The 22,794-nt window shown below is 45.7% G+C and overlaps 1 protein-coding gene across 1 annotated transcript in view; it reads left to right on the top strand.

Annotated features, from left to right (window-relative positions):
• The first annotated feature begins 4,392 nt into the window (after positions 1-4,392).
• The window catches only part of LOC121289418 (vitamin D3 hydroxylase-associated protein), a 70,884-nt gene continuing 52,482 nt past the window's right edge, over positions 4,393-22,794 (top strand). Inside the window, exons 1-4 of the mRNA XM_041208879.1 lie at positions 4,393-4,683; positions 18,330-18,443; positions 19,504-19,644; positions 22,534-22,667. Of these exons, the coding sequence (XP_041064813.1) occupies positions 4,480-4,683; positions 18,330-18,443; positions 19,504-19,644; positions 22,534-22,667 (593 nt within the window). The 5' untranslated portion in view covers positions 4,393-4,479. The remainder of the gene's footprint in view (positions 4,684-18,329; positions 18,444-19,503; positions 19,645-22,533; positions 22,668-22,794) is intronic.

Consider the following 22,794-nt stretch of genomic DNA (forward strand, 5'->3'; position numbering starts at 1 on the left):
GAACCTGGAAAAGGTCATGTTAAGTAAAGCTAGGAGTGATGAGCAGAGAAAGGCTCCAAGTTTCAAGCTTAGAGGAAGAAAAGCTGCAGGAAGCAGGTTTAAAGCAAAAACAGCTTGTGAGAAGTCGGGAGGTCCAATGAGATGGCTGAAGGTCTGTAACTCTTCACTATGGGCTTGTGAAGCAGTGGTGTACTATTGACGGCTGAGTCAGTGAGAGAGAGTGCGTGAAAAAAAACTTGAATGCATGCGGTGACCTAGGGAAAGGAACAACAGAAGGAGACTTTTAAACCCTGGAGGTGATCCCTTGCTGAAGGCGTCTGAGAGAAAATATCCATTTGGGAGCTGATTCCAAAGCAAGTTCTTGGAGAGTGGAGATTGGAAACCCTCGTTTGAAAGACGGAGTTCAGTGAGACTGGTTGGCTTACATGGTGACAAGCGTCTTGGGGGAGTTCAGGAGAGATCCATAGCATTTGTTTGGAATGGCATCTGTCACTTGGTTTCAGAGTGTGATGTGCCTGACCACAGGTCACCACAGGTTTATATGGAATGTGTAACATTGGAGTTTAAGATAGCTTTTGTAACTTGTGTGTTATCCTTACAAATCTGTATATACCTGTAAAGGTATAGTTTTGGGTGAAAGAGTATTGTAATATAGTCCATCTTTTCTTGTTTAATTAATGTTTTATTCTTTTCAGTTGACTCCTGTGACTGTTCAGTAGCTACTTTCAACGTATTTGAAAAATATAAAAGCTAGGATCTCTCAAGCTGGGTTCTACTCTGGGATTAGGCTTGTCCAGTTGTAACATCAACTGGGAACATAACAATATGCAAAATGCTGTAACAATTTGGGAATGTTATCAAAATTGGAGTTTCTGTTTACATTGAGGAGATTTATTGGGAGATCGGAAACAAAAATAACTTTATAGGTAATCTAACAATGAGAAAATACATAATTGAACAGCTCCTTATAAACATTATTTATATAATTTACTTAAGTATCTGACAGTTCAAGTTTTTCAAATTTTTAGGTTTTTTAATACCAAAATGTTTAATTATCTCACAGACTTAAGGGCAAGTAGACGTGTACAAAAAATGCTGGCCTTGCCTTTGATGGCCACATACCAAAGGATGATTTATAAAGGATTCAGTGGCTGCCATCATTAATTTTCACCAAGCATTCAGGAAGAGACATGGGATCAGGGGCTAAGGATGACCTTGGGCTTCCCACTATTGAGATACAGAAGTTCCAGTTTATTCACAATGTTAGACAGTTAGACAGCCCGTTTTGCAGAATCAAGCAGGCAGGGAAGAGATAAAAACTAAACTCCATGCCTGCAGGTAATTTCACTGATGGGTAACACACAGATTAGGAATTGGGACCAAAATAGAACTAAGGGATAGGCAGAGATGAGCAATGGAAAGGAAGCCATTGCAAAAGGTGTGTTGACATTATGAAGAGAAGGAGGATGAAGACAGGGAAAAGGTTAGTTTGGAAGCTCTTTGAGTGCCACAGCTATCTCTTCACTTTGCATAGACAATTACTTACCAGGGTCAGGAAAATGTAGAGGTCTCCTCTACATTGGAGAGAACATACGTAAACTGGGCGACCGCTTTGCAGAACATCTGCGGTCTGTCCACAAGAATGACCCAAACCTCCCTGTCGCTTGCCATTTTAACACTCCACCCTGCTCTCTTGCCCACATGTCTGTCCTTGGCTTGCTGCATTGTTCCAGTGAAGCCCAATGCAAACTGGAGGAACAACACCTCATCTTCCGACTAGGCACTTTACAGCCTTCCGGACTGAATACTGAATTCAACAACTTTAGGTCTTGAACTCCCTCCTCCATCCCCACCCCCTTTCTGTTTCTTCCCCCTTCCTTTTGTTTTTTCCAATAAATTATATAGATTTTTCTTTTCCCCCTATTTCCATTATTTTTAAATATTTTTATGTCTTTTATGCTCCCCCACCCCCACTAGAGCTATACCTTGAGTGCCCTACCATCCATTCTTAATTAGCACATTCGTTTAGATAATATCACCAACTTCAACACCTATGTGTTATTTTGTTCTTTTGTCTGTGATATCTTTTGATTATCTGCTCCTATCACTGCTTGCTTGTCCCTACAACCACACCACCCCCCTCCACTTCTTTTACCACCCCCCCCCCCCAACACACACACACCTTAAACCAGCTTATATTTCACCCCTTCCTTGGATTCACCTCGTTCTGTTGAAGGTTCATGAGGACTCGAAACGTCAACTCTTTTCTTCTCCGCCAATGCTGCCAGACCTGTTGAGTTTTTCCAGGTAATTCTGTTTTTGTTTTGGATTTCCAGCATCCGCAGTTTTTTGTTTTTATCAGGAAGCAAAGGTCTTAGTTAAGTGCTCTACGGCCACAAGGAGGGAAGCAAGAAAGATGGTTTAGAATAAGAGAATCAGCTGACAGAGTAAGAACACAACTGATACTCTAAATTTGCAAGAAATAAAGGTTGACTCACCAAATAGTTACTTCATAGCTGTCTATTCTTCTCAACACAGAGTCTGTCATTTTCTAATTTTTTCACATATTCCTAATAAGATAAAACATTAAGCTTTATCCACCATCATCCAAGACACAACATGCATCAGGAAATGCCAACAAAATCAATTCTCCCTTTCTGCAGCTACTTACTACTATTATTATGAAGTGTCCCCTGAATGAGATGGGGTTGAAGAGTAGGTGTCTGGGGCCTTGGAAACCTGAGTTTACTTTTGTCTCAGAGGGACCAGCTTCAGGAAGTCTGTGTTACTTGCAAGGCCCATGGAGCAGCCCACATCTGAAGCTGTCTCATGTGAAGGTACCAGACAGAGCAAAAAGGAAACAGGTTCATCCAAATGCAGTACACTGCAAATCAGTCAAGAGAAAAAAGAAAAAGCATTTACACCATTTTTTTTTAATCACTTCTGCTGAGGAAAGTAAGGGTGGAATTAACAGAGGCTCTGACCAACCTTTCAATCTTCCTTAGGAGTAGGAATGGTGCCAGAGGTCTGTTCATAAAACAGAGACATGTATAAACCTAGTAACTTCAAGCCAATCAGTCTAATATCAGTGGTGGTAAAATGTCTATGGGGCTAATTTGGGCTTTATAGTGCTTGCTTTTTAGGTCCACACAGCCGCCTAATGGATAAAAATGTGGTCCAAGATGCACACACACTCAATGAAAATGTGCAGGATGCCACCCTGTTAAATGGATTTCTGCAAAAGCATCTAAAAACCATTGGCAACATGCAAAGCAGACAGACCATGATGTGAATTGGTGTGCAATGTTGAGTTGACTTCAGCACTGCTATTTTTCAATAGCACACTGCAGCTTATGCCCTGTCACAACCTCACTAAATATAATATTAAATGGATTGAAGGACTTCAATTGTCCTGGCAGCAGTCAAGATTTCTTCATTCTGCACCAACCTTTCTGCCACCTGTATTTGACCCACCATGGCAAGTCAAAGGCTGGCTTTTAGGCAGCAAGGGTTATCTACTCATGAAATGGCTCATGACTCTGGTCTGGAGTCCTTGAATATGCACATAGTTCACATACAACGAGAGCCACACTGCTACAAGGCTCACCAAGCATCCTCAAGCAACGCTTGCACTGCCTGGACACTGAAGGAACCCTAAAGTACTCCACATAGCAGGTATCAAGATTTATGCATCCTGCTCAACTTTGTCATTATGAAGGAACCGCAATCTTTTGAAGCTTTTTTTTGGGGGGCGGGCAAAAGCACGGAAAGAGGAAAAGGCAGAAGTGGAATTAGAGGAGGAAGTACAACAGAAAGTGAAGGTACAGGACGATGTAGAGACGCTAAAACGTAAACAGCACTTTCCTGACTGGGGCCCACGTGATCAAATAATTGAAGAACGATACCAGTAACCTCAACTGCACTTCCCATTCACCAACAGCCCACATTCCTTACCTTTCCCCTATCATATCATCATCCTCTTCCTGACAGCACAAAATTTTTTAAAAATCATAGTGCATATGCCATTTAAATTTCATAAATTCAGTCACGGGGATGCTTACAAAAATAATCACTTGTATATTCCCTTAGTATCTGTCTGCTGTGTGTGTTTATACATTGCACTAATAATAAAACAAATAATATCATAATATAGTATGTTAATTCATCCGATCCAGCAGTCGGATGCAGTTTTTGCAGAGAATTTTACCAAGGCTGCATGAGTGGCTCCTGAACACATAGCCCCTTGTGTCAGTCTGCCCTGGTGACAGGGATAGCGTGGTGCATTGCGTTGCCTATTCACACTAATTCTTAAAGGATTAGAAAATTAACATTGCAATGGATTACCACAAGCCATCTGTTGTATTCATCCGTGCCTGGATTTAAGGGCAGCCCTGCTCCGCAGCGTTTGCTGGCGAATGGGCGTTTCTTATCGTGTCTCTTGTTTGTGACTTTAGCTGGTGTCGGAGGGCTTTGCGAAATATGCCTTGGTTGTGGAGTGAATTTGTTCTCACGCCCCAAATTTACCAAGCGGTCCCTGGTTTAATCTGCTGCACTGTTGTATTGTTTAAACTACTGAAATGGATGGAAAGAAGGAACTGTCTTGCGGAGATAGAAAAAGCTCGGGCAAGCAGAAAGAAAGCGTTGAGCGCCATGGAAAGAGCTGTGCTGGTGTTTAAAGAGTCGGTAAGGGGTTTGCTCGGGGAGAAGCCTAGGTTACCAAAGTTTACTGGAGAGATCTAACGAATAAAACGCTATTATATATCACATTGGTTGGTAGGTTGGTGAATCTTCAATCTTTGAACAGAATTAGGGACAACAGGAAAATGGTAGCAGATAAGTCCTTACCATCTGCCATCAGATTTCTATGATTCTGGTGACAGATTCTGAGCCTTGCACTGACTGCCGGATGCCGTCACTTGATTGTTGCAGGGTTTCTGGGCTAGATCTTGATTTTTCTGGCGTTAGAATGAATTGAGTGGCCGGGACTGAGCAGCCCAGCGAAGTCAATGGGAGCAAAAATTGGCAGGAAATAACAGTTCGGTGATGTGTAAAATAGGCTGCCGACTCGCAGTCAACATTAGAATTTGCGCGATAAATGTATGATTGTTGACCTCTCCAGGCCTGTGTTCCGCTCCTTCAACCTCACCCAATTCCCACTTACACCTCAATATTACTGGCGAGTTAAAAGGCAGTCAGTCCGCGGCAGAATGAGACCCGCAGCTGGTTGAAATCCCGCTGGCCAACTTCCTGCCTGGAAAAATCACAGCTGCTGGCTGTTTGCAGGCGGCGGTGAGGGCCTCATGTTTGAGAACACAGGGAAGGAATTGCACCTCATCTTCCGACTAGACACTTTACAGCCTTCTGGACTTAATATTGCCTTCAACAATTTCAGATCATGAACTCTCTCCTCCATCCCCACCCCCTTTCCAATCCCCCTTTTTCCAATAATTTATAATTTAAAAAAATATGTTCTTTTCCCACGTATTTTTAAGTTTATTTCAATCTTTTGTTTTACCTCCACCTTTTAGCCCATTTCGATCCCTTCCCCCCACCCCACCCCCACTAGGGCCATCTGCCACTAGCTTGTCCTGCTTGCTACCCTTAATGTCCCCATCAGCACATTCCTTAGATAATATTGCCACCATCAACACCCCTTTGTCCTTTTGTCTACGACATCTTTGGCAATCACTTCTTTGCCTTCACTGGCCCTCTATCCAGCTCTACCTGTCCCACCCCCACCCCCCTCTACCAGCTTATATTTCACCTCATCTCTCTATTTCCTTAGTTCTGATGAAGAGTCATACGGACTCGAAACGTCAACTGTATTCCTCTAAGCGGATGCTGTCGGACCTGCTGAGTTTTTCCAGGATTTTTGTTTTTGTTCAAGAATTCCCACCACACCCCCCCGCCCCCCCCCCACCCCGGACCAATTAAGGCCCGCCCATCGTGACATCCGCCAGGAAGTGATATATGTTCCCTGTGTGGGCTGGGGGGGCGGGGGGTGGTGGCGGAGGTGGGGTAGCAGATTCCCTCAGCCTGAGTGCCCTCTTTCACTGATCTCCCTGAGGCTAAGTGCTTCCTCAGGGAGATCGGCTCAAAATTAAAACTTTTAAAGTGAATGTTGAAAAAATTTCCCTGACGTGTCCACTCATGTGACACTGTCACATCAGTTGGGACATGCCCATTGCTTTAACTCAAACATTTATTAAGTTCTCGAAAACCCTCATGAACCCTCAACCCACCTGTGGATGAGGTTTCATGCTTTTTCTGAAGCCTGCCAAGGGTCCAGGCCGACCCGCCAACCCTAAGGTTGGATGGGCAGGTCCATTAATTAGGATGATGACTTTTTAAATGGCCTCAGTGGGCCATTGACAGGTCGGCGGGCACACAGCTGATTCAGTTGCACCTCCATCGACCTGAAAATGGAGATGACGCAGGGAGTTTCACCCAACGTCATCCTGTGCCACTTTACAGGTCAGCGAATGGGCCCTGCCCCCATTCACCAACCTAAAGACCCTGCCCCCAGAGTCGGGAGGGTGGTGGGTGCCTCTGCAGCAGGGGAGGTCTAAGCTTTCTCTGTGGCGTCTGGGGAAATACTCCTGCTCTTGCTGATTCTCTGGGAATAATTTTAGGACTCATCTGACACTGGTTTCTGTTACCCACATGGGAAGTGGATACTGTACTTAGATTCCCAGAAGGCACTTGATAAGGTATCACATCAAAGGTTATTGTTGAAAATAAAAGCTCATGGTGTAGCGGGTAACATATTGGCATGGATAGAATATTAGCTAGCTAACAGGAAAGAGAGTAAGTAAAATTGGGTCATTTTCTAGTTGGCAAGATATAATGAGTGGTGTGCCACAGAGATCAGTGCTGGGGCCTCAACCTTTTACAATTTATGTAAATGACTTGGATGAAGGGATTAAAGGTACGGTTGCTAAATTTGGTGATGACAATGATAGGTAGGAAAGTAAGTTGTGAGGAGGACATAAGGGAGCTACAAAGGGATATAGATAGGTTAAGCGAGTGGGCCCCGCACATCAGCACATAAAATGATGCACAGTGACATTGGGCGAGCGCCCCAGTGGCACTGCACGCCATCGCGATATTTTGCTGGGCAGGCATGCGATGAAGTTCGACGCGTGCCCGCCATTTATTAATGGGCTAGTTAAGACCCTTAAATCGTCAATCAATGGCGGTTTTCAGCCGCCCGTACGATCTTTGGGTGGGCGCACGGGTGCAACGGGCAGGTGAGTAAGAGACTTTTTAATCAAACTTATCCATGGGTGGGATAAGAGGCTCAATGGGGATGTCATTTTGGTCTGTGAGTATTTATTGCAGAAAGTTTTTTAAACTTTGTCTTTGTGATCTGTAGCAGTTCAGAACGAATTCCAGCAGCTATCTCTGTACTTTGAACCTTCAGGTCAACACTCGGCAGTTAGTAATCTTTATTGGGCCTGCAGCTTTCCGGAGGTCTCTTTATAGCCTGGGTATGGGTTCTGACATGTCCACTGGAGGCAGCTCCACTGAGGAGGAAGGGGGGGCTAGAATAAGGAGAAGGCCAGGAGTGCACAATCGGCCGCCAGGGGAGCCACCTTTGGGAGTACAGGCGCATACAAAAGGGGCGCAGGGCCAAGAGGTAGTCCAAGGTAGAAGGGCCCACCCCCCACACGTCAAGCAGAAAATTCTGCCCCTGAACTCCACATTCCCGCCTACCCCGATAACCTTTCACTTCCTTGTGCTTATCAAGAATCTATCTACCTCTGCCTTAAAAATATTCAAAGACTCTGCTTCCGTTACAAAGAGAGTTCCTAAGACTCATGACATTCAAGAGAAAAAATTTCTTCTCATCCTTGTCTTGAATGAGCGACTCCTTATTTTTAAACAGTGACCCTTAGTTCTAGTTTCACCCACAAGAGGAAACATCCACCTTCAAGACCCCTCAGGATCTTATATGTTTCAATCAAGTCACCTCTTACTCTTCTAAACTCCAGTGTATATGAGCCTAATCTACCCAGCCTTTCCTCAAAACCTACCCATTCCAGAAATTAGTCTAGTAAACAACCTTTGGATTGCTTTCAACTCATTTACATCATTCCTTAAATAAGGAGACCAATACTGTGCACAGTACTCCAGATGTGGCAGACGCCACTATCCTGCTGCTAGGGTATACAGGCAGCGAAGCAGCTACCTCAATATGACTGAGGTGCAGTGCTACAGGAAGCTCCAACTGTCGGGGGAGACAGTCAACTTTATCTGTCAGATGATTGGCCCTGAGATCTCCCCCAACTGTGTGGGTGGACACCCCATGCCCGTGGCTCTGAAGGTCACAGTTGCCCTCAACTTCTATGCCTCTGGTTCCTTCTAGGGCTCAGTGGGTGATCTTTGTGGTTCTCCCAATCAGCTGTCCACATTTGTGTCAAGTGGGTCGCATATGCTTTGTTCAGACATGCATTGAACTTCGTCCACATCCACTGGCACCAGGCAAGTTAGGCACAGCAAGCCAGAGGCTTCATGGTAATTGTTGGCTTCCCCCGCGTCCAGCGTGCAATAGACTGCACACATGTGGCCATCAAGGCGCCAGCAGGTGAGCCCGGTGCCTTCGTCAACAGGAAGGGCTTCCACTCCATGAACATGCAGATAGTGTGTGATCACAGGATGCTGATTCTGTGCAAGGTACCCAGGCAGCTCCCATGATGCCTACATCCTCAGAAACTCCCAGGTGCTGAGGCTCTTCAGTGCTCCGGCTCGGCTTGATGGATGACTGCTGGGTGACAAGGACTATCCCCTCAGAAGGTGGCCCATGACGCCTCTCCGCCGTCCAAGAACAGAAGCTGAGCAGTGGTACAATAAGAGCCAAGCCTCTCCACAAGGGCTGTGGTAGAGAGAGCCATCAGTCTTCTCAAGATGCGCTGCCTGTGCTCGACATAATCTTGTGCTGGAAAGGGGGGACGCAGTGGATGATGAAGACGTTGACGCAGTGGATGCAGCTGCACACGATGAGTCCAGCATTAATTCTGAGGATGAGGAAGCACAGGGAGATGATGAAGGGCTGAACGCTGACCCGGGACTACACCAAGGAGGCAGGGACACCCGGGAGACTTTAATCCAACGAACCTTAGGCTAGCTTCACACAAATGGATCAGTGGGACCATTCTCAGCCCTTAAGTGCTAAATCTGCCAGGTCATCAGCTGCAACTAAGGGCTTTGGACATAAACTTCAATGTCCACTCAAACACTCTTGACATATATGTAAAACATACAAATGCAGAACAAAGGAGCCACCCTCACCCATGGTAACACATCTGGTTTTAATTTTCACCATCAGAAATTCTCACAAAATCAAAACAAAACGTTATTCAAGCAGAAACAAATAATAAGTCCCTAATCTAGGGCCAACACAAAAGCACCGGTGAGAAACCCATGGTGTACCTAAGGTGCCGTTTGCTTACGTTTATGGGTGCTACATCTTGGTGCCACCCCATTGCTCAGAGTGACATCTGAGACAGCCTGCTGACTCTGCTGTCCTGTTGGCCTCTGACCTTGGCGGTCGTCCTCTGGCCCATGGAGCCTGTGCTGGGGCAGCCTGGGAGGGATCTGCCAGATCCACAGCTGGCATCTCCCCAGTTGTCGCAGCCTCACCCGATGAAGCAGTCACTGGGAGAGGGGCAGAGCAACTGGTGCCTTCATCCGGAGCGCCGTGAGAGGAGCCCACAGATACGACAGGCAGCCGTTTTGCCGACCTGAGGTCGCCCCGGATCCCCCTGCTCACCGTCAATGGATGGGCAACGAGCTGGGAGGCTTGAAGCCCACACCATCTCCCACATTGGCACTCACCAACTGTGGCCACTGGCACTGTGAGGGCTTGCAGGTCCGAGCGTAACCCCAGGAGAACCTGCTTGTTCTCCTGGAGGCACCTCTCCACGAAAGTCGTCACTCTCTCCATGGAGGAAGCATGACGCTCGGCCATGAGGCTCATTGCATCAGCATGGACACCAAGCAAAGCGTAACCTCATGTATCACTCCCAGATGCTCCCACACACCCGGCTGCACTTCCTGCCACTGCTGCAATGCGGACGACTCCAGAGGCACATCATCAGGCACCGACCTGAGCATGTGCCTGGTCCCCTGCAGTCCTCTGACTGTTGGTGCCATCGGCACTCTCTGTCTCTGCCAGCTCCTTCAGTGATTTGTGAAGTGCCCTCTCCACTGTGCCCCGGGACACTAGCTGATGTTGCAATACCCACCGAGGTGCTTGTATCTACGCTGGTGCCTGCCTCACAGAAATGGTGTGACACAGGTGACAGTTGAGGGCCCTCTGGTGTGAGAGGGGGCATCTGGAACTCCTCCTGGCAACCAGGCTCTGATGTTGCTGAAATGAACAATAAGGACAGTGGATCAGTTAGTGTGCACACAGTGACACACCTCATCCCTTTTCCCCTGGCTCATTATGCGCTCAACCTTCCAGAACCTATGGACTCAAATATTGGTGGGGTGGCAAATAGTCAGGAGGAGACCCAAACAATACAGGCAGATATAGATGAGCTGGTCAGATGGCCAAAGGAATGCCAAATGGAATGTTATGTGGATAAGTGTGAGGTGATGCACTTGGGCAGGACAAACAAGGTATGTGAATACATGATGAATGGTAGGAACGTGGAAAGTAAGAAGGATCAGAGGGACCTTGCTGTACATGTCGACAGGCCAGTTAAGGTAGTGGGACAGGTACATAAGGTGTTGAAGAAGGTAAATGCCATACCTGCCTTTATTAGCCGAGGAATAGAATATAGGAACAGGGAGATTGTGTTCCAAGTGCAGAAAACGCTGCCTAGGCCGCAGCTATAGTTCTGTGTGCAGTTGTGAAATGAGCTTCACTGGAGGGATGTGATTGGAGTGGAGAGCGTGCAGAGGTTGTTGGCCAGGATGCTGGCTGGGTTGGAGAGTTTGATTTATAAGGAGTCATAGCATAGACAAGGGTTATTTCCCCTGGAGCAGAGGAGATTGAGGGGTGACATTATTGAGGTTTATAACATTATGAGAGGCATAGATAGGGTCAACAGAAAGGAACTTTTCCCCTTGGCGGAGGGATGAGTAACCAGGTGCCATTTATTTAAGATGCATGAGGTTGACAGGTGATATGATGACCAACTTTTGCACACAGTGTGTGTTGGGAATGTGGAACGCACTAGCTGAAAGGGTGGTGGACGCAGAAACCCTCCTAACATGTAATAAATATTTGGATGTGCAGTTGCGATGCCATGGCCTAGAAGGCCATGGGGATAGTGGTGGAAAATGGGATAAGGCGACTTTGGAAGGTTCTTGACACGCGCATCTTTGAAGGGCTGAGGGACCTTTGTCTATGATCCACAGCTCTGACGCTATGAGTCAGTGACTGAGCAATGTTACAACAATAACAAACTAAACAATCATCAGTGCTATGGATGATATGGTGGGAGGACATAGCGATGTCACTGTTGGCCTCAAATACCTGGCTGCTCCACCCTAGCCTTACCGACACCAGTTGACCTGGGCGCTTGGTACCTCTCAAGCTCCAGGGCCTCCTGCTCGAAATGGCTTAACATCATGAGCTGGGCCTGGCTGCCTCCAGTCCTCGAACGCACGCATTGTGAGCATTCTTCTCCTGAAAAACAGAGAAAACCATTCATTGCAGCAATTTGCACATGGACTCTGCACGCACATGCCACACGCCAACCACAGTGGCCCATCTCAGGCGTTCAGTGCCTCCTCCCCACTGCTGCTGATCAGCCACACAAAGATAGTTTGCCTGCTCCCAACCTCCCCCCAACGGCCACCTTGGACACATTCTGCATCCATCACTTTAGGAAACACACGGTTTTAGCTCCCATAGCAAGGAGGTGCAACTATGTGCAGCGTCGCTGGCTCTTGGCCACGAGACCTTGAGGCTCCCCTTCCACAATCTCATCACTGTGAATAGGACATGTGTTGGAGTTCTGAGTATGGGCCTAGCTGCATCTCCTGGAGGTTGCCCCCAGACTAGTCATGTGCGACTAAGACCAACACATGGTGCGGGGGAGAACTCATCTCCTCATGAACCACTCAGGCTGATGTAACATGGGCACTATCTACTTGTCCACCCAGTGTGCGAGAAATGCCCAACATGATTCAATGCAGTCATGACAGCAAGACTGAGGGGTGGGGGCCCTCAAAGGCTAAGGCTACCTGCTGGGTTAAATGCCTAATGCCAACATGGTACTCACCCTTCCAGAGCACAACAAATCATTGAAGTGCTTACGGCACTGGATCCAGGTGTGCCGCACCATGTCACGGGAGCTCACCATCTCCGCCACCTCCTCCCAGGCATGTTTGGTCAGGGGCTGGGGGGCCTCCTCCTCCTCCCTTCCTGGGGGACCAACACCTCCCACCATGGTGCCACCTCCTCGAGGAGGGCAGCAAGGCAGTCATCAGAAAAGCGAGGGGCGCATTGGCCCCACGCTGGCCTACCCTGCAGCCTGCCCTGCTCCTGTGGCAGACCCTGCAGCCTGCCCTGTTCCTCTGTCCTTCCCTCCGGCGCGCCCTGCTCAGCTGACCCCCTGCGGTGAGACCTGGAAGTGGCCATTGTGAGCAGCCTATAGGAGGCTGCCAGGCCTTCCTTTTAAACAGATTGCCGGGTCGCCATTGGACCCGGCAATCTGCACGCCCGCTGCAGCCTGCACAATTCTGCTATTTGTGGGAGTCAGAAATGCACCTGACGGGCCTTAATTGACCCGTCCGCGCAAAATGGCAGCACGGCCCCGATCACAGGCACCTATTGGGTCCATGGCTACTCCTGCTCCGCCCGCCCGACAGGCAGAATATTCTTTGGCAGGTTACAATCTGATCAGCCATGATCTCATTAAGTCGAGGAGCAGACTCAAAGGGCCGAGTGGCCTACTTCTCCTAATTGGTATGCTTGTTTGTTTATCTTCCTCTTCCCTAGCTTCGGGGCTCTCTATGGATATATATTTAATTGTACTATAAGAACTTACATAAGAACTAGGAGCAGGAGTAGGCAATTCTGCCCCTCGAGCCTGCCCTGCCATTCAATACGATCACGGCTGATCTCGTTTTGGCCTCAACTCCAATTGCCCGCCTTCTCCCCATAACCTTTCAACCCATTACTAATTAAAAATCTCCTCAAATTCATTCAGCATCCACTGCACTCTGAGGTAGTGAATTCCACAGATTCACGACCCTTTGAGAAAAATAATTCCTCCTCATGTCTGATTTAAATCTACCACTCCTTAGCCTAAAACTATGGCCTCTCATTCTAGAATGCCTCATAAGGGAAACATTTGCTCCACATCTACTTTATCTATCCACTTTAGCATTTTATATACCTCAATTAGATTTCCTCTCATGCTTCTAAACTCTAGCGAGTATAGGCCTAAACTGCTCAATCTCTCCTCATTAAGACAAACCCTGTATCTCAGGAATCAATCTAGTGACCTCCTCTGAACCGCCTCCAATGCAGCTACATCCTTCCTCAAGTAAGGGGACCAAAACTGTGCACAGTACTCCAGGGACGGTCTCACCAATGCCTTGTACAGTTGCAACAACACTTCCCTATTTTTATACTCTATTCCTTTAGCAATAAATGCCAAAATACCATTTGCTTTCCTTATTACCTGCTGCACCTGCATACTAGCTTTCAGCGATTCATGCACGAGGACACCCAGATCCCTCTGCACTGAAGCATTCTGAAATTTCTCTCCATTTAAATAATAAATTGCCTTTTTATTCTTCCGACCAAAATGGATAACCTCACACTTATCCACGTTAAACTCCATCTGCCAAGTTGTGGCCCATTCACTTAACCTGTCCATATCCATTTGTAAATTTCTTATTTCTTCATTGCAACTTATTTTCCCACCTATTTTGGTGTCATCTGCAAATTTAGCTATAGTACCTTCTATCCCTGAATCTAAGTCATTAATATAGATTGTAAATAGTTGGGGCCCAAGGACCGAACCCTGTGGCACCCCACTAGCTCCAGCTTGCCATCCAGAAAAAGACACATTTATCCCGACTCTCTGCTTTCTGTTGGTTAGCCAATCCTCTATCCAAGCTAATATATTACCCCTAACTCTGTGTGATCTTGTGTATTAATCTTTTGTGCGGCACCTTATCAAAGGCCTTCTGGAAGTCCAGATATACTACATCTACAGGATCCCCATTATCCATTTTGCTTGTCACATCTTCGAAGAACCCTAGCAAATTAGTCAAACATGATCTACTCTTAAAAAAACCATACTGACTCTGATGGATTCCTTTTTGACTTTCCAAATGTCCCCTTACTACTTCCTCAATAATGGATTCCAACAATTTCCCAATGACAGACGTTAAACTAACTGGTCTATAGTTTCTTTCTTTCTGCCTCCCCTCCTTTTTGAATAAGGGTGTTATATTTGCATTTTTCCAATCCATAGAATCTTCCCAGAATCCAGGGAATTTTGGAATATCATCAAAGCATCAACTATCTCCGTTGCCACTTCCTTTAAGAGCCTGGGATTTAGGCTATCAGATCCTGGGGATTTGTCACCCTTTAATCCCAATAGTTTGCTCAGTACTTTTTCTTGTAGTGATTGTGATTGTTCTAAGTTCTTCCCACTCTACTGCCTCTACACTACCTGTTACTATTGGGTTTGTACTAGTGTCCTCCACCATGAAAACTGAGGCAAAATATTGATTAACCGTCTCTGCCATTGCTGCGTTCCCCACTATTAAGTCCCCAGTCTCATCTCCAAGGGACCAACTTTCACTTTAGCTACTCTCTTTCCTTTTATATACATGTAACTGATAGCTTTTGCTATCAGTTTTTACATTTTGCGCTAGTTTTCTTTCATAAATTACCTTTGCTCTTTTTATTTTTTTAGTAACCCTTTGTTGATCTTTAAAAGTTTCCCAATCTTCCAATCTGCCACTGACCTTTGCAATTTGGTATGCCTTAGTTTTTGCCTTTAAGTTATCTTCAACTTCCTTGCTTAGCCATTGATGCTTTTCCCCCTCTTACCATCTTTCTTCCTCTTTGGAATATATTTTAACTGAGAGGAATTGAATATCTCCTTAAATATCTGTCACTGTTCATCAACGTAGTCTTCCTGCTAGTCCACTAGGGCCAAATCTGCCCTCATGCCTATGTAGGTACCTTTGTTTAACTCCAGAATACTAGTGTGGGACTCAAGTTTCTTGCTCCCAAGCTGAACTTGAAATTCTGGAATGCTATGATCACTCTTCCCTAGAGGATCCTTTACTCGGATCATTAATTAATCCCATCTCATTACACAAACCAAATCAAGAATAGCCTGCTCCCTGGTTGGTTCCACAATATATTGCTCCAAGAAACAATCTCTAATACACTCTATGAACTCCCCCTCGAGGTTACCCTTGCCAATTTGATGAATCCAGTCTATATGCATATTAAAATCACCCATAATTATTGCCGTGCCTTTCTTACATGCTCCCAGTATTTCCTGGATTATCCCGTGCCCTACTGCTGAACTAATGTTTGGGGACCTATAGATTACTCCCACTAGGGACTTCTTTCCCTTGCTATTTCTTATTTTTACCCAGACTGACTCTACGTCTTGCCCTCTAGTGCCTATATCATTCCTCACTATAGCACTGATCTCTTCCTTTACTAACAAAGCTACACCACCTTCTTTTCCTTCCTGCCTATCCTTCTGAAACATTGAGTTCCCTTGGATATTCAACTCCCAAACCTGTTCTCCCTGTAACACGTCTCAGTAATCGACACAAAATCATACTTATTTATCTCTATTAGCGCTGTTAACTCATTAGTTAGATACACGCATTCAGATACAAAGTCTTTAAGTTTGCTCTACTGTCAATTTTCCCTACTCCTAAATGATTCTTTGGTGCAATATGGCATTCACATACTCTGTCCCTTCCTTTCACTTTTTGGTAACAATCAGCCTCGTCATTAACCTGCACTCTTACCCTTTCCTTAAACTTTGATATTTTATATTTCCATGCAACTGAACCCTCCCCACCACTATTTAGTTCAAAGCCCTATCTAGAACCCTAGTTATGTGATTCACCAGGACACTGGTCCCAGCATGATTCAAGTGGAGCCCATCCGAATGGAATGGCTCCCTCTTTCCTCAGTACTGGTGCCAATGTCCCATGAATTCAAAGCCATTTCTCTCACACCATTCTTTGAACCACGCATTTACCTCTTTAATCTTATTGACCCTGTGCCAATCAGCTCGTGGCTCAGGTAGTAATCCAGAGATTATTAGCTTTTTGGTTCTGCTTTTTAATTTAGCCCGTAGCTGCTCGTATTCCCTCAGCAGAACCTCTTTCCTCATTCTACCTATATTAATGGTACCTACGTGGACCACGACAACTGGATCTTTCCCCTCCCACTCCAAGTTCCTCTGCAACCCAGATGAGATATCCTTAACCCTGGCACCAGGTAGGCAACACAGCCTTCGAGACTCTCGATCCTGGCTGCAGAGAATAGTATCTATTCCCCTAACTATACTATCCCCAATTACAACAACATTTCTCTTTTCTCCCCCCACTTGAATGGCTCCCTGTACCACAGCGTTATAGTCAGTTTGCTCATTCCCCCCCTACAGTCCCCGCTCTCGTCCACACAGAGAGCAAGAACATCGAACCTGTTGGATAAGGTCAAGGCCTGAGGCTCCTGCAGTGCTACTTCCTGGATCCCTCTACTTGCTTCACTCATAGTTACACCCTCGTGTCCCTGACCAATGGCCGAATTTAAGGTAGTTAATCTAAGTGGTGTGACTGTCTCCTGAAACACAGCGCCCAGGTAACTCTCACCCTCCCTGAAGTGTTACAGTGTCCGAAGCTCAGACTCCAGCTCATCAAATCTGAGCTGGAGTTCCTCGAGCAACCAACATTTGCTACAGATGTGGTCACAATGGGGTCCACCTGCTCCCACATCATGCAGCTACAACACATTGCCTGGCCCTGCATCTCTATTTTATTTAATTAGTTTTTCCAATTTGTTTTTAAATTTCCTACTGGTCTTTAATTTATCAATCTGTAAAATATTTCTCCTATTTACCTTTAATCTGAAAGCAAGTTAGAATAGAGATTCAAAATACGCTTTTTAAAATCAACTGGAACTCGCTCTCTCTGCTGAGTTGAAGCTGAAATGTTAGACCTCTGATCCTGGGCCCCAGTAGTCACCTCTAATCTGAAATCAACTTAGAATAGGTAGTTCAAACTAGCAGTTACTTACCAACCAATGAACTTAAGGTTTTCCTGTGATGTCACTCTTTGTTTTTTTTGCACTCGGCGACAGTGACTGCAGAGGACACTCTTCCCAGGCTGCTTCACGGTGACTGCAGAGGACACTCTTCCCAGGCTGCCTCACTGTGACTGCAGAGGACACTCTTCCCAGGCTGCCTCACGGTGACTGCAGAGGACACTCTTCCCAGGCTGCCTCACGGTGACTGCAGAGGACACTCTTCCCAGGCTGCCTCACGGTGACTGCAGAGGACACTCTTCCCAGGCTGCCTCACGGTGACTGCAGAGGACACTCTTCCCAGGCTGCTTCACGGTGACTGCAGAGGACACTCTTCCCAGGCTGCTTCACGGTGACTGCAGAGGACACTCTTCCCAGGCTGCCTCACGGTGACTGCAGAGGACACTCTTCCCAGGCTGCCTCACGGTGACTGCAGAGGACACTCTTCCCAGGCTGCCTCACGGTGACTGCAGAGGACACTCTTCCCAGGCTGCCTCACGGTGACTGCAGAGGACACTCTTCCCAGGCTGCCTCACGGTGACTGCAGAGGACACTCTTCCCAGGCTGCCTCACGGTGACTGCAGAGGACACTCGTCCCAGGCTGCCTCACGGTGACTGCAGAGGACACTCGTCCCAGGCTGCCTCACGGTGACTGCAGAGGACACTCTTCCCAGGCTGCCTCACGGTGACTGCAGAGGACACTCTTCCCAGGCTGCCTCACGGTGACTGCAGAGGACACTCTTCCCAGGCTGCCTCACGGTGACTGCAGAGGACACTCTTCCCAGGCTGCCTCACGGTGACTGCAGAGGACACTCTTCCCAGGCTGCCTCACAATGACTGCAGAGGACACTCTTCCCAGTTTTACATTTTCAAGTAAAGCATCCTAATTGAGATGAGATAATTCAGCACAGGCCAGGAATTGAACCTGGGACCTCGTCATACTTTTCAAGCAAATTCTTTATTTAATGTAGCAATGAATTTGCATTACGTGAACAGTGATATATATAATGTTTCATGTTGCATTCTGATACTTTTATTCAAAATTAACTAAAACTCTCTCTCTTCTTAGGGCAGATCTGGAGACACTGAATCTATTCTATCTCTATCCCTCCTGAAGCTGCATGAACAATTGCAGGAAGATTCTCTTTCTCCTGATGTTGTGTTGCATGCTTACATGGAGAAGGTATGAAAATGCCATTTTAAATTACTTGCTTTGCAACGACATGGTTAGAGATCCTATTTAGTACAGTATTCATGACACACTGAGCCTTAAGTTCTGGAGTACTCATCTCCCACGCTGTTGGTGAACAGGTTTTAAAGATGTTGTGATCTGTATCAAAAAACAAAAAAAATGTGCGTGTTGGATGTAGCAGTCATTTATTTTTCTCAAGGTTTTCCATTTTCCTATGTCAGCATTTAATTTTAATGCTATAATATCTGTGCTTTATTTAACTTCAGAGATGGTCTTATACATTCTGTGCCTGAAAAATAAGCTGGTTTGACTATATTTAATTTCCATAGCCCCTCCCCCAATGGCTCAGTAGCTTCGTGTAGCCCTGTGCAGTAGCCAGGGTAGCTGGGGACACAGCTGAATCATGTCATTCAGCAAGGTTCCAGGTTCTCTCCTCAATATGCTCTGAATAAGTCGATCTCAGTTGGGACAGGAATATATTGTTTTGTATTCTCCACTTACCTGGATGAGTACAGCTCCAACAACACTCAAGGACCTTGACACCATCAAGGACAAGACAGTCTATTTGATCGGTACCCCATCCATTAAACATTCACTCCCTCCACCACCAATGCATAGTGGCAGCAGCGTGCACCATCGACAAGATGCACTGCAGCAACTTGTCAAGCCTCCTTTGACAGCACCTTTCAAATTTGCAACCTCCACCGCCTAGAAGAACAAGCGCAATAGATGCATTGGAACACCACCACCTGCAAGTTCCCTTCCAAGCCACATGCAATCCTGACTTGAACTATATTGCCGTTCGTGCACTATTGCTGGGGCAAAATCCTTGAACTTCCTTCTGAATAGTCCTGTGCATGCACCTATACCACATGGACTGCAGGGGTTCAAGAAGACAGCTCACCACCACCTTCTCAAGGGCAATTAGGGATGGACAATAAATGCTAAATATGCCAGTGACACCCCTATCCTATGAGCAAGTAGAAAAAGAAAGAAAAGGTTTTATAGTTGCTTTGTCATGCTAGATTTGCACACTTTTTTTCTTTTGAAGGCCCTGGAAGTCACCAAGCAGCTGAACTGCCTCACAGATTTTCTTCCAGAATGTCAAACACAGCTTCAGGAGCTCCGTGGGAAAAAGAAAGGACTTCTACATGGAATCCCTGTCAGCATTAAGGATAATGTTAACTACAAGGTAGAGGTTCAACAAATGGAGGAAATAACTTGGTGTGAAAGTATGTTGGGAGAGTGGTAAAGATGGAATGGTGGTGGAGCTGGCCGCTAAGAGTGATGAAATTGGGTGGGGAGAGAAGGGATCAGAAAAAAGTTAACTTTGGTTGAGTTGAGAACATAAGACTTTGCAGGAAATGGTGAGTTAGTCTATTTCTAATAATAGTAGGTGAGGAAGTGCTATTAAATCTAATGACAATCACTTTGAGAAGAATTTTTTTTTTAACAAGAACTTTCATTTACGTAACCTATCCCAATAATAAAACTTTCCAAGGCACTTTATTGGAAAATTTGACAATGAGCCACATAAGGAGACATTAGGATAGATGGACAAAGAGGAAGGTGTTATAGGAGGAAGTGGAGAGACAAAGAGCTTTGGGGTGGAAATTTCAGAAGGTAGAGCCAAACCAGTGGTGGCGGAATTAAAACTGGGGATGCATAAGAGGTCAGAATTGGAGGAGTGCAGAGATATTGAATACATGTATGGCCGGAGCAGGTTACATAAATATAGAGGGGGGAACTTGAAATCAAGAATGAGAACTTTTAAAATTGAAGCATCACCAAACTGGAAGCCAATATAGGTGAGTGAGCACAGGGGTGATGTGTTTATAAGGACATGGGCAACGGATGAGTTTTCGATGAACTCAAGTTTATGTAAAGTGGATGATGGGAGGTCCAGCAGCAGAGTGTTGGAAGAGTCAAGTCTAGAAGTAACAAAGGCATGAACAGGGGTTTCAATAGCAAATAGTCTGAGGCCAGAGCAGAGTCGGACGATATTAGTACAGAGGTGGAAGTAGCAGGTATTGTTAAGGGTGTGAGCATGTGGTTGGAAGCTCATTTCAAATTGGACACCAAGACTCAGCCTCAGGCAAGGTGAGGGATGGAGTCAAAAACAAAAAAATGCTGGAAAAAAACAGCAGGTCCGACAGCATCTGTTCTCTGAAGAAGAGTTAATTCTTCTTCAGAGCACAGACGCTTTCAGACCCGCTGTGCTTTTCCGGCTTTTTTTTTGTTTTTGTTTCAGATTTCCAGCATCCGCAGTACTTTGCCTTTATCTGAGGGATGGAGTCGATGACTAAGGAAGGGAGTTAGTGGTGGAGACCAAAGACAATGGCATGGGTCTTCCCAATAACTAGTTCAGTACTGGATGCTGAGCAAGCAGTGAGACATTTGAGGGTTGAAATGAATTAGAGCTGGGTGTCATCAGCATACATGTGGAGCCTGACCTGACCTTTATAATGAGACAAACATAGTGTTCTGCCATAATATTAAATAGGCAAATTCTGGCTCAGTGGTTGCTTTCATTGATTTGCAAGTTTTGTTTGATTTGTGTCTCTATGCAGTTAATCTATCATCTCTCTTGGCTAAACCCTTTTTATTCCTAGATTAAATCATACATCATAAGCAGACTAATTTATGCATTTTGAACCTTTCTAATAACAATACTCTGCTGTCTTCTAACTAATCTGCTAGTCACTCATTATGCAACTTAATATAAAATTCAAAACTCCAAATAGCTGGAGAATGAGATGGCAAGATGATGGGTTGGGCCTGTCACGCCCCACAAAATAATGAGGTACTAATTTGGCGAGGCCCTGAATGGAGCTAGTGGAGTTCACAGGGTGTGAAGATTCACTCGGGAGGTGAGGTCTGGTCCTCACGTATAGAAACAAAATAGCCTAGAAATTTGTACAGAATTTGCCTGTCTTACAGGCAAGAAAAGTGCATTTAAGTGTGTAATATTTTGGACTGGTCTACATGTGGTCTTATCAGCATAACATAAAGGCACCATTGCAGGCTGACTCCAAAAAGGTGATTTTTGTTGAAATACTTCAGACCAAGAGGAGCCAGGATGCTTTTCCCAACATCAACAATAAAACTGTGGGCCACTGCTTTTCTCCTTGAAGTTGTCGACCTCAATCCTAACCCCATCCACCACCCTGCATCAGCAATATCACCCACCCTGATCCCGGCCATCACTTCCTTCACTCTTGGTCGTACCCCTTTCTCAGTCTTCTTTCGGGTACTAGCTGAGGGCTGGTGGTGGTGATGGAATGACCTGATCTGAGAGGTCTCTTCTCTGGTGAGCAGTCTGGAGACATGGTTCGAAGGCCCCAGTGTTAGGTGCACCACAGGCTATCCATTCAGATGCATGCAGTTGCCTCCTGCATGCCCATTTTGAATGGGAACAGATTTTCATACCCCCCACCCCTCCACCCACCTCTGTTTCAAGATCAGTTTTTGAAAGTTCGATGTCTGTGATTTGAATGATCTAATGGTTCCATGAGAGAAAGGTATATTGTGGACAGATGAGAAGAGTTATGTTTGTTCCTTCCCTTGAGATGTGCTCCCACTGATGTGGATGTGATTTGCATCCTGGTGGGTGTTCAGTGACAATTCCAATGATTTTGATGACTGAACAATTGGATCTTAATGGACCTGATATTCCAGGGGCAGAGTTCCCCATGGCTAGGTCCTTTCCCCTTTATATTGTTTGGGGATTTCTTGGGGATCCTTCAAGGTGGGTGAGCAAAATGTTTGTGCATAGACCAGACATAAGCTTGGGGCAGCTCGAAGTGAGATGAGAAGGACCTATTGGGACTTCCCTCCTAATTTTCTTGTCTGTGCCTTGGGCATATTGCGCAAATGCTAAAAATCTGAAAATCCTGACAGATTCACATCTCCTTAAGCAGAGTACATTTCAAATGTGCTTCACCACATCTCTGCCCAGGCTAGGTGAGTAAGGGAGCAAAAATTATCCTTGTTTTCAGTCATGATTTTTAGTGGTTTCTGCTATCACATAAGTAAAATAGGATATTCTTTGTCAAAAAAACATTTTTATTTTTTAAAACAGGGTCATGATTCAACTTGTGGACTTAGGAATTTCTTACAGCAGCCTGCAATGGAGGACAGTGTCTTGGTCCAAGTGCTGAAGAAACAAGGAGCTGTTCCTTTTGTGAAAACTAATGTCCCTCAGTCCATGCTAAGGTAATATACTGTTGAGTTGCAGTTAGAGGCCGCTGACACCTGTAGAATAAAGAGTTAATGTTTGTGTTAATTAGACAATGATAATATAAGCATGACATCAGATCAGATATGACCAAGAGTCTCCACG

Source organism: Carcharodon carcharias, chromosome 16 (genome assembly GCF_017639515.1).
Source record: "Carcharodon carcharias isolate sCarCar2 chromosome 16, sCarCar2.pri, whole genome shotgun sequence".
Classification (NCBI taxonomy): domain Eukaryota; kingdom Metazoa; phylum Chordata; class Chondrichthyes; order Lamniformes; family Lamnidae; genus Carcharodon; species Carcharodon carcharias.